Raw genomic sequence first — 12,335 nt, 5'->3', positions numbered from 1 at the left:
AATAATTGGGAATTAAAGTGAACACCTTCTAATAGGTTATGCTCTCGAAAACAAGAGTATGACTTATACAAATATTGACGCTACAAAGAGTACATAGTTTTATTCATAGTTCCTAATATTCGCATACATGACACGTCCAATTTGGTGGACGTATGCGAACGTTTGCATACGTTTGTTTGGATTATTTTTTTCCTTTTGGTTTTTTTAGTTTTTTTTCTTGATATTCATAATTCGTTGCGAACAGAAGTGACGTCTAACACACACACACCCTCTCTCTCTCTCACACGAGAACTGACAGATCTTCTCTCTCTACAGAATCCAATACACACTCAAGGACTATCAGAGCTTCTCTCTCCCTCACACAAACAAAACCCTTAGTTCCTCTCTCTCTCTCTCTCTCTCTCTCTCTCTCTCTCTCTCACACACACACACACAATGTAGTATGTACACCGTATGTATATATGATTATATCTATGTACCGCGTATGGATTTCAATCATACTCAGAGCCTTTTCACATATGAGTATGATACGAATATTCGCATGTGAGTATGGCACGAATGAGACGTACGGCTAGAACTATGGTTTTATTACATAAGTTAAGAATATGTCCAACCATAGACTATCACATCTTGCTTGGAATAATGGATACAAACTACAAATGAATTACAATAACAAAATTCTTTCACCTAGTTGGGTAGTTGACATCAAAGAATGGTTTGAAAGATGGGGTGTGTAAGATCTCTTAGAAGTTTTGAGTAATGCTATGAAATATTTAGCTATTGAAGAAATCTTAATGGAACCACTAAGGAAGAAATATGACGATGTTTAAAAGGAGAAAATTAGAATATTGCATTTAAAACATTAACCCTTAATTTTGGGTTTGATATACAACAAGGCCTCTTGATCATATTCAACCTTACCTCATTACTAACATGAGTATTAACTCACGTAAAGCCCTAACATTCCTTCGCACTCATTCAAATAAGCTAGGTATTGAAGTGGCATTACAACATCATAAAGGCAATAACATATGTGAGGAAGGGATAGTAGAGGATGAGCATCACTTGCTTTTTACATGCTCTAAATATAATGCAATTCATGAAAGCTTCAATGACATTAATAGGGAGTGATGACATGAGTTTCACATCAAGACGGAAGTCTAAATATCCCTTCTTAGAAAGGAGACACATCAAGAAAACTTAGACGGAAGTACTCGAGGAGATTGCAATCTGGCTTTGAGCAGCTAATCATCACACAGAAAGACAGCCCAAGAAATTTTGATTTTATAATTTGGTTCTTGGATTCAATTCACATTTATAATAATCCGCTCCATATGATTTACCAATGCAATGCTACTAATAAAACTATTTTATTGATCGTGTTTGGCCTTGAAAGAATGGCTTAGTTCCTCGAAATGCGACTAAGAGCTAGACTAATTAAAGAGTAATGCCATCCCACACTTCTACTCAACATCTCAATAGTAGCGATATTCCTACAAAAATATAATTAAACGAATGGCAATGCTCCTTCCACAATAGAAAAATTCCTGCCTATAGCCATATACATATTTAGCGAAATAATATGAAAGATAAATTGGAGGCAATGTTCCCCCCCATACATGAACCAATCAGGCACAAAAAGTTCAGAAACATGGATAGTGGTTTTAGTATGGGGAACCCCAGGATGTTGGTCTGAAATAGCAAGCAATGCTAAAGGCTGGCTAGCTTTTCCTATACTGGAATTGGCTCTTGATTTAAAAAAAGGGAATCATATGATAATTGTCTCGCAGTCTCAAAGAAATGTGAGACGCTTTCCTCTGGAGTTCCAACAAGAACTCCATGCCCTAGATTAAGAATATGTCTTCGCCTTCCAGCTTTCTTTACAACCCTACAGTCAATAAAAGCAATCAACCCAAAGTTGAACTTCAATAATATCCACTGAAAGGAAGAGGTATCAACAATAGTAAATACCTCTCTATCTCTTCAGATATTGCTTGCAGCGGAGCAAATAGCAGAGCTGGATCCACATTCCCTTGAACACCCACTTTCTCATCCAGTCGCTGGCGCCCATCGGCCATGTCTATTGTCCAATCTAAGCCAATAACGTCAGCACCAGTCTCTTGCATTCGTTCTAAAAACCCTGCATTTCCATTGATATATAGCACTACAGGTACCCCTGGACAACATTCCTTCACTATGGTAACCATCTGCAGAGAATACATTGTTAGGATAGGACCTCCTTCAGCCAGAACTTCCAACAAAGATTTCATGACATCAGGATTGCCTCAATCCAGGTTAAAACGTCAAAATGTTTGCTTTATATTCTTTTCTGTATTCTTGTCTGAGAACAATCGTCACCAACATTACCTGCTGAATATAAGGTTTTGACCACAGATCCCACTGTTCTGGTGTGAGTTGACCACCCCATGAATCAAAGATCTGGATGCATTGTGCACCTTGCTTGATCTGAAATATCATGTAGTTGGCAATCTCTCGAGCAAGATGACTAAGCAAGGCCCTCAATATCTTTGGAGATTGATAGCACATGCTCTTTATGGTTGTATAGGTACGCGTAGTTTTACCTTCAATGATATATGTCGCCAGAGTCCAAGGCGCCCCAACAAATCCTAGAATTGCAGCAGCATCACCCACCTGTGTAATTACACACAACAATATTATATTACCAGTCATGTAATGTAGAAGCCTCTCTCATTCAAGTGTCCCATGGTTCATTTCAGCCTTTTTGAGTTCTCCTCAGATGCAAGGTTGTATTATAGAATCCAATTCATGGATATCTCTTTTAGTTCAAGGTTTTCCAGAACCCAATCAGCTAGACGATTGACATTAAGACAACCATTGAGCCTCAGCAAGAGTCAGGGGTGCAGATGATGACTATCTTATCCACACATATGCATACTCTTGGTATATAGTTATCCATTCGTCTCATAGATCAATACAGCAGACATTGCATCAATTGCAGGTACAGATATATGACAAGTAGGTGGCATGAATACCTCATGAGAAAAACATGACAATGTGTATAAAATCATCATTAGAAGAGCACTACGTATGCTGTTGCACAGTATACTACAGTATCTAAGGATGGTTATGCAAGCATTATTGGAGAGTATTGCTTGATCAAGCTCTTTAGCATTGCAGTGGCATAGGGCCAGCTATTATTGGTTTAGGTAGATTTCATTTAGGGAGAATACAAATATAGCTGGACTAAAGGGATTGAAATTTTACCATAAAACCATCCAAAGTTATAATTCTAACCAGTAATCATTCATTGATTGCGAAGCTATTTAAAACCATATTAATGTAGTTAAATATCAATTAATGCTGTACTACATACAAACCATAACAGAAATTGAATTAGTATAGCTGACCACTCATTAATGTGCTGTATTACATCCTTCAACGAGTATCATTAGCAAAGAAGCATCTGCTTGGCTAATCGTCATAGATAGTTAAATAGCTACACACCATGATTTATTGGCAATAAATATGTTTCTTGAGTATTAAATACCATTTCCATACGGTTATGATGCATTAATTTTTGGTTGGTTACATTAATTCACTATATATATTAGATTTCCAAAAAAGGAATAGTAATTTTGTAAAATTTCAAAATTTCATAGATTTCGATGGCAATAATTGTTGTCCTGAGACATCTAGGTGAGCATTAGCAGTATGAAAGGTGAATATATTCTTAGTGGGCAATTGGGCAAGCCTCCAGACAGGATCATAAGCCACCTTTTCGCACCGTCAATTGATTGTGGCCTTTGGACGTGTGTGCTGGCTATAGAAGAGTCAGATGTTTGCTTTTAGTATGTATATGCATGTATAGGTTTTGCTATTTCATGTGTACTGGGTACAGGTTGCAGATTCCAACAGGGTTGTGATGATAATAATATTATTGATAGATTTCAAGAGTTTCCCTTTAATTATTATTATTTCACTAGATATGGAAGATTAAATGAATGTCAATTTCGTTGTCATAGGTCACATTGGCCTCCCTCCTTCCCCAAACAAACAAGAAATGAGTCCTATTTAGGAAGAAGATTATAAAAAAGACCTACAAGATTATTATTACACTAGATATGGTATAAGATTAAATAAATGTCAATTTCATTGTCATACGTCACATTGGCCTCCCTCCTTCCCCAAACAAACAATAAATAAGTCCTATTTCAGAAGATTATAAAGACCTACGATGACATGCTATAAATTAGAATTAGAAGTCTATCCCCAAACATAAAAGGAAATGAGTCTCCTATTTTCAGAGTCTTATGAAGACCTACAAGTCATGCCATAAATTCAGAAGAGAGTGAACCAGAGAAGGTATCACATCTAACATGTCTTTGAAGTATTCGAGAAGAGTACAGTAAAAATGTGGTAAGTAATGTCCTCATATTGAAGTTAGCAAACCAGGTTGTCTTTTGATAAACCGCTAGACAAGGTCCCCTTTATTCTTCTAATCATTGTCCATTGTAAAATTGAAACCACCAAATGCCTTCAAATTGGCACAACATCAGAAGCATATGATTGTGAGAAACACGGAAATACAGGATACGATGAACAAAATAGAGGGAAAATTAACTAGATTAATCAAAGAGGAACCGCAATGCATCTCAGCCTGAGAAATGTTCCTTTGGAGCTGGTCTAGATACTCTGCCAATTTCATGGTAGTGGTTAACTTGCCAACTTATCTGTGTTGGGCAATTGGGCACCAATCCATATATAGACAGCTCATGTTGGGGTAAAGGCCCCAAATGACCCCCTTATGGTGTGTACATGTGTTGAGCAGACAAGTTCAACCGGATCCGTATCGTCTAAACAAGCCAGAGACGGATCGGAGAGACGGATCAAAGAGACGGATCGGATTGTAACCGGTAGGCCGTTAGAGGCCTACGAATCTAGCCTAGTACGTATGCATATTTGTAGGAGTCAGTGTCAGTCGCTCGTATGAGCATTGAAGTACTTGTTAGTACTTCTGTTCACAGAGCACATTGTATGTACACAGCATTATTATTTCGAATTGAGTTTATGCTATTATGCTCTCTTTGTCTCTCCCACTCCCGTGAAGTGTGTATTCTAAGCTTCCATTAAACCTGTGTTTATTCTCTGTTGCTATCCGGTGTAACCGGTTTTGTCAAAGCTTCCGCATATTAACTTTCACATGGTATCAGAACGAGAGGGTTGAGAACCTCTGTTGCCGACAACGGCTCGAAACAAACAAACCCTAATCACCGGTAAAGAACAGATCGGAAAGAAAAGAAATGGACCGAGGGATGGCAAGCTCGCTTCCGACAGAGAAGCTCGACAAAAACAACTATGCATCTTGGTCTTACAAGATGCACCAGTATCTACTCGGACACGTATACTGGAGCTATGTCGAAGGAGCGAATGAAGTAGCGTTAGAGCCTGCACACAAGGGCTTCCCGGCATGGGAACAAGGAGCGAGCAAAGTGTTGTACTGTCTCGCGTCCTGTGTGCATGACCAGATGCTCGGCTACATCAGAGACGCAAAGTCACCGAAGGAGGCCTGGGAAAATCTCATCTCCGGAAGATTTTCCCTGCAAGTACCACGGTTCAGAAATTGCAGCTCCAACAAGAGCTCAACAATATCCGGCAACGGGACATGTCAACCACCGACTACACCACCAAGATTAAGGAGATCTGTGACACGTTCAGGTCCATCAACGTGAAGGTGGACGAGGACAAGATGGTCCAGATCTGCTTTAGTGGTCTAGCACACCGATACAGGCCAATCCGAACGGCAATTTGCACCCGGGAGAAGCCATTGTCCTTCGACCTACGTTCGATGCTCACGGTCGAAGAAAACCATGCAAGTGGGTTGAGGACCACTCAATCGGACAGCCGGATGTTGTACACAAAGGTAAATCGGCGGCCCCTTGGGCGTGGAGGTTGAGGTGGGTCGGCACGCGATAGCAGCGGCCAGCAAGAGCAACACCACAAGCACAGAGATAGTGCCGACAACATTTCCGGATCCTCCATGACCAGGGGGAGTCAAAGCAGCGCCGGAAACCGGCAATCAAAGACCGAGACGGAATGCTAGTATTGTGGCAAGAAGGGCCACCAGGAAATCAAGTGCTAGAAGAAGCACGCCGATTCGGATAAATCCAGATCCGACAAGGCCGGACAAGCGAACCGGCAAAGCTCACACTACACAAAAGGATCAGAAGTATCCAAAACCGGAAAGACCGGAAAAGGGTCAGCCTTCGTGATGAAGCACAAGACGAACTCAATGAATAAGACCACTTTCAGATCGGAGGAAGTGTGGTACGTTGACTCCGGAGTGTCTAACCACATGACGAGCCACGAAGAGTGGTTCTCATATCTAGACAAGCCAGAGCAACCGGCAGTTGTCAAGACTGGAGACGACACTCCTCACCTTATCGCGCATGTCGGAGAAGTTCCCCTAAGTCATGTCACACAAAAGGGGAAACTTATGAACGTGCTTCACGTCCCGACAATCACAAAGAACCTAGTGTCGGTAGGACAGATTGTCGACCAGGGGATGCAGGTGCGGTTTACGCACCTCGGGTGCTTCATCGAGGAAGAAGGCCGGATAATTGCGCAAGGGCACCGGGACAGGAGGATGTTCATCCTCGACACCAACGACGTCGACACCACCTTGTTTGCCAAAGGACAAAAGATTGAATTGGACATCGATCTCTGGCACAAGCGGATCAGCCACGTCAACTACTGGAGGCTTCCAAACCTGCAATCGGAACAGGTTGTCTTCGGATTGCCAAAATTCAATGGTTGGAAGGCCCAAATATGTGACGCCTGCCAACTCGGGAAGCAACACCAGCTTGCATTCCCCACCGAAAGAAACCGGAGCCGTAACAAGCTCGACTTGATACATTCGGATGTATGGGGACCGGCACAAAACATTACTCTTGGCGAGAGTCGATATTTCATCTCCTTCATTAACGACTACAACCGGCACACATGGATCTATCTCATAGAGAAGAAAAGCGAAGTCTTCGACTGTTTCCGGAACCTGCAAAGTCTTGTCGAACAGGAAACGGAGAGGAAAATCAAATGCCTGCAGTCGGATGGCGAAAAAGAATACTTTTCCGGCCAATTCATTAGTTATTAGCAGCAAAGAGGAATTTGGAGAGAATTCAGCTACAGATACAGACCGGAACAAGACGGTGTGGCCGAAAGGAGGAGTGGTTCAATTGTGGAGGCAACACAGGCAATGCTAGAGGAGAAGAACATGCCCAAGTTCTATTGGGCTGATGCGGTCCGGATGGCCGTCTACATCCAAAATTGGTTCGGGGATAAGGTGGCAGCACATGAACTGTATTTCGGGCGGAAGCCGAATTTAAGGCACCTAAGGATATTCGGTAGCATTGCATATGTGCATGTGCCAGATGAGAAGTGCAGAAAGCTGGACCCAAAGTCGGAGAAGTGCATCCTTGTCGGCTACTCACATGAGCAAAAGGGTTATAAGTGTTATAACCCTCGAACAAAACAAGTTCGAGTGAGCCGAGATGTCGAATTTGATGAGTGGCATCATGGTACTCTCTACCAACTCTGACCGACTCCGACCTGATTCCGGAAGACGAGGCCAGTGAGCCGGAAACGATCCGGGTAGCGGATGACGAAGGATTCGATACTCTGGACGAGAGTCCGATCTCATTCCGGCTAAGTGGGTCGAATGAGCGACTAAGTCGGAACGACCAGTCAGAGCCTGCGAGTAGTGGAGACTCAGCCGTCCTTTCCCCGTGCAAGGAACTGAGGACACGGTTCACGCAGAAAGAAAAGGGGAAGAAGAAGATCCCGAAGTACGACACCAGAAGAGAAGAGTCGGATCGGAGCGAATCCGACTCCGGAGACGGACCTTCGAGAACGAAGTCCGAGTTAGCCAAGAGGGCCTTGCAATCGGCAAATGCGAAGTTACGTCAATCGACCCGCAAGAAGAACCCCGTAAAAAGGTACGAATACAATGAGTACATGGCGCATCACTATGTGTACATGACGAAAGTGGCGGAAGTGCGTGAGCCGGAGAGCTACGCAAAAACGACGAAGGACGCACATTGGCGTGCGGCTATGGAGGAAGAGATACGGGCACTCGATGCCAACAACACATGGGACCTGGTTGACCCTCCCCGACATTGCAAACTGATCGGTTGCAAGTGGGTGTACAAGGTAAAGTATAATGTTGACGGTTCAATCAACCGGTACAAGGCCCGATTAGTGGCAAGAGAATACGCACAGACCCATGGAATCGACTACGATGAGACCTTTGCGCCAGTATCAAAGATGACGACGGTTCGTGTGGTGCTGGCGGTTGTTGTGCAAGGGGGTGGCATCTTCACCAAATGGATGTGAAGAATGCATTTCTTCAACCTGACTTTGAAGAACAGGTCTATATGATCCAACCCCTCAGGTTTTCAGTCGGAGATGAACAAGTCAACAGTGTGCCAACTCAAAAAGTCCCTTTACGGCTTGAAGCAAGCCCCCCGTGCTTGGAATTCGAAGATCACGCACCGGTTACGTAAGATGGGGTTTGCGGCCTCGAAGTTGAACTCGTCGTTGTTCATCCAGAACAGTCCGGAAGGTTCGGTATGTATTCTACTATATGTGGACGATCTGGTCATCACCGGACCCGGACTTGCTAAAATCGGCTGAGTGAAATCCCAATTGTCGGATGCATTCAAAATGAAGGACCTGAGGGACCTTCATTATTTCCTCAGGATCGAAGCGATCCATACCCCCGACGGCATATTGCTCTCACAACGACATTATGTACTGAATATGTTGTACAAGTTCGGCTTGAGGGATTGTCGACCAATCTCCACACCCCTGGACCGGAACTTGAAGCTTCGTCCCGACTCCGAACCGGGCTACGATGAGAAACGGTTCAGACAAATTGTCGAAAGCCTTATTTAGTTAACTACATTAGCTATCCGGTCGGAGCCATCAGCCAATTCATGCAGAAGTCAACTGTGGAGCACCTTCAGTACGCGCACCGAATACTAAGGTATGTTAGCGGCACTAAGGACCGCAGACTGTTATACCGACATGGTATAACCGAAAAACTAGTCGGATATACGGATGACGATTGGGCCGGTGATGCGTCGGATCGGCGATCAACATCCCAATTTATGTTTTCTCTAGGTAGCGCAACTGTTGCGTGGAGCATCAAGAAGCAGCCGACAATGGCTCTTTCCAGCATTGAGGCTGAGTATCGAGGCGCTACCGTTGCCACCTGTGAAGCCACCTGGCTTCGGTGGTTGTAGCAAGACCTCCGGATCAAAGTACCGACTCCGATCCCGATCTACTGTGACAACATGAGCCGCATGTAGCTAGCCAAGAACCCTGTGTTCCATGCTCAGACAAAACACATAAAAGTGCATTATCACTTTGTAGCGAGTGGATCCTAAACGGTGAAGTAGAACTCCAGTAAAGGCCCTAAATGACCCCCTTATAGTGTGTACATGGGTATAGGCCTAATAATAAAGGCCAAAAGTCACTTATCACGTATTCTTTATTTTTAGGCCAAGTTCAATGTGAACTTGGCCAACCCTAAATGGGTCATATAAAACATAGGTTTAGAACTTTTGAATCTCACTTCAGAGGTGAGCTCCTCCAACTACTATTCTCTCTATCTTTTCAACCATCGCTCTACTATTGCACCAAAAGCGCCCCTACTTGGGTGACTCCTGAGTGTTCCTCAGCCCTATTGATATCATTTCTAACCCTTTCAGTTCTCCTCCACCAAACCAGCTATAGTAGGACAATCTGGAGTCTAGCATATTCACTCCAGCCCAACAATTAGCTCTTTCTCCTATTTACATAAACTATAGTTATTGGAGTTTGATACACCTATATGCCAACATTTCAAGGCCCCTGATAACGTATATTCTTATGCCTCGTTTAGATAAGCAAGTGGTTATTCCTCATCTTGATTATTCCCTGTTGATCATCAAAAGAATATTATAATTTTTGTACAGCCTAATCCTTGAGTTGGCAGAGATATATATTGCAAAACGCAAAACAGTTTGAAGTGTGAAGAATTCCTTGCTTTGGTGAAGGGAACTAAGAAGAATATTGAAAGTTCATTGGCTAGGAATGAATGTGCATTCTTGAAGAAATATTTAGTTGTAGCGCTTTAGTGGTGTGGTTATCAGATCTCACAAGATTTCACTTAAGATTTCTTCTCACTTGATGAATTGATATGATCTCTAGTTTATCCTATCAATGCAGTAGTGTATAGGTGTGTGTAGATGAATTCATGGATATCAATTATAAAATTAAATTTCCGAACACATGCATATCATGTCTATAAATGTACATGTTAATGGACAGACAGCCCTTACCTCTTTCCGTAATATACTTAACGATTCTCCCACAAAATGCAATTTGTCAAGATCAATTTTCTGTAAACATGATAAATCATCTTCTGTCTGAATTGGGCGTTCGATGATTGGGCCTTTATTTTCATCTATCTCAAAATCTATCCCAATCGCAGGTAGTGGTGTTAAGATATCTGAAAATATTATAACTCCATCTGGTTGGAAAGCTTTCCATGGCTGCAGCGAAATTTCCACAATCAGATCTGTTGTTTCTGATCTCAATCTGAAACCAGGATACTTTTCAGAAAGTTTTCTGTAGGCAGCCATATATCGGCCGGCCTGTCTCATCATCCACGCAGGTGGCCGCTCCACATTCTCCCCTTTCACTGTCCTCACAAGAAGTGGATCTGAACAGAACCATATCCAATAATAAAAAAGAGGAGTTATGCTTTTTTTACATAAACCTCAAATCAAAAGATTGTTGAAATGAACATATGACAAACAACAGCATTAACACTTCTTTTGAGCTTTTTTCTATCAAGTGGTGCTACTCTACCTACATTTCAAACATCAACATAATTTTGATATTAAAAATAAAATATATCTGTATTGCATACTCATCATGCCTGAACAGAGAAATAATAATTCCACATGGTTCTTTGCATCCTCATAAATTAAATTATGTTGGGAATAATAGGCCATCGTGCCTTTTATTAGTGCACGAGTGTGAACGCACTCGTAGCACGTTTTGACTTGTATATATATATATCTAAAAACCAAAAAAACTGGTACACTCTTTGTACCCAAGACAGCATGCATCTCTCTCTCTCTCCCTTTGTCTCACTCAGACTCTCTCCCTCTCTAGTTTACCTAAACCCTAATCCTCGTGCTGCCCTTCAAATTAGAGACCATAAACATTCTTCTTCCATATCTAACAATAATCTAAGTTATAATAGTGTAAAAAAAGAAAATAACCCATGAATTTGAAGAATGCATCACGTAAACGTATTGCAAACAGTTCTTAGTGCAATATTCCATCATAAGACTTCCATTTGTGACATTTTCTAAACCTGAAGCTCTCAATTTTCTATGATAATTTCCGTTTCTCTCAGACATGCCAAGAGGGTGCACTTAATGTTTGGCAGTTTACCTGTTCATGTGGTTGAGAACTAAAAGAAACACAGAGCCACCAACAACCTAATTCCAGGGGACGAATCTAAGATTTGCATATTCAGAGTCTAATCTTATATGATCACAACAAGCACAAGCAAAGAAAGAAGAGGAAAGGAGGAGATAAATGCTTACCATTCGAGAGTTGCTGGGAATCTGCACAGACTGTAGCATGCCATTTCACATAGGCTTCCGTGTTTGGACCACAACCACGTAAGAATTGCTTCTGCTCTCCAGAAGCCCAACCCATGCCCAGGGGCAAAGTGCTGCTGCTGAGGATTCATCACCATATATATATATGTGCTTTCGCATATACATAAAGAAGACGATAAGGAAACAGAGAAGAGGTGAGCAAAGTAACAACTCACCGTGTTGTACCTGCGAGAGAGAGCAGAGCCATCCCCGAGCGTGACAAACAGCGAGGAGAAAGAAGGTGGAATGGCGCTATCCGCTAAAACCTCTCACACAACACATTTTCATAAACAGCAGCAGCAAAAAGAGATATGTAGATAGATAGAAGCGTTCTTTTGGGGCTGGCTGCTCACCTATTACATAAATTCATTCGTTCACTCAATTATTATTAATGTGGTGCACGCAAACCGTCCCAACCGGAACGAAGTCCCAAAGTGAGTTGGGACGCATCCAATGAGTCCTAAAGTGAGTTGTGATAGACCCCAAGAGCCCCAATCGAAAGTGGGACAACCATGAGGAAGCATAAACAAAGTCCCAATCTATGTCGGGACTCAAGAAGGGAACCAATTCTAATGCCCTAGTCCCAATGGCTAGTCCCCAATGGCTAGTCCCCAACGGCCATATATAAGGAGGCGC

At 42.4% G+C, this 12,335-nt stretch overlaps 1 protein-coding gene across 2 annotated transcripts; it reads right to left on the bottom strand.

The window, feature by feature from the left end:
- Positions 1 to 1,470: 1,470 nt before the first annotated feature.
- HEME1 (Uroporphyrinogen decarboxylase) lies at positions 1,471 to 11,983 on the bottom strand. Of its 2 annotated transcripts, none has more exons than XM_087335816.1 (6): positions 11,876 to 11,983; positions 11,643 to 11,779; positions 10,362 to 10,744; positions 2,368 to 2,652; positions 1,972 to 2,207; positions 1,471 to 1,888 (listed from the first exon to the last, which is right to left on the bottom strand). In XM_087335816.1, the coding sequence occupies exons 1-6, from the start codon at positions 11,905 to 11,907 to the stop codon at positions 1,732 to 1,734; spliced, it is 1,230 nt and encodes a 409-aa protein (XP_087191942.1). In that variant the 5' UTR covers positions 11,908 to 11,983; the 3' UTR covers positions 1,471 to 1,731. The 2 variants fall into 2 exon arrangements, with proteins under 2 accessions (XP_087191942.1, XP_087191944.1); XM_087335818.1 differs by having other exon boundaries at positions 11,643 to 11,776; positions 11,876 to 11,976.
- Between the last annotated feature and the right edge of the window lie 352 nt (positions 11,984 to 12,335).

Source organism: Azolla caroliniana, unplaced genomic scaffold (assembly GCF_043228905.1).
Source record: "Azolla caroliniana isolate FFs.n. ecotype wild unplaced genomic scaffold, voAzoCaro1.0.p SCAF_20, whole genome shotgun sequence".
Lineage (NCBI taxonomy): Eukaryota > Viridiplantae > Streptophyta > Polypodiopsida > Salviniales > Salviniaceae > Azolla > Azolla caroliniana.
Note: the sequence above shows the minus strand (reverse complement) of the source record. Positions and strands in the feature narration are given on the sequence as shown.

Coding starts and splice junctions, on each gene's coding strand:
- HEME1 (XM_087335816.1), bottom strand. CDS start 11,907: ATGGCTCTGCTCTCTCTCGCAGGTACAACACG. Junction 2,653..10,361: donor TAAGTATATTACGGAAAGAG/GTAAGGGCTGTC, acceptor GTAATTACACAG/GTGGGTGATGCTGCTGCAAT. Junction 1,889..1,971: donor ATATCTGAAGAGATAGAGAG/GTATTTACTATT, acceptor TATTGACTGTAG/GGTTGTAAAGAAAGCTGGAA.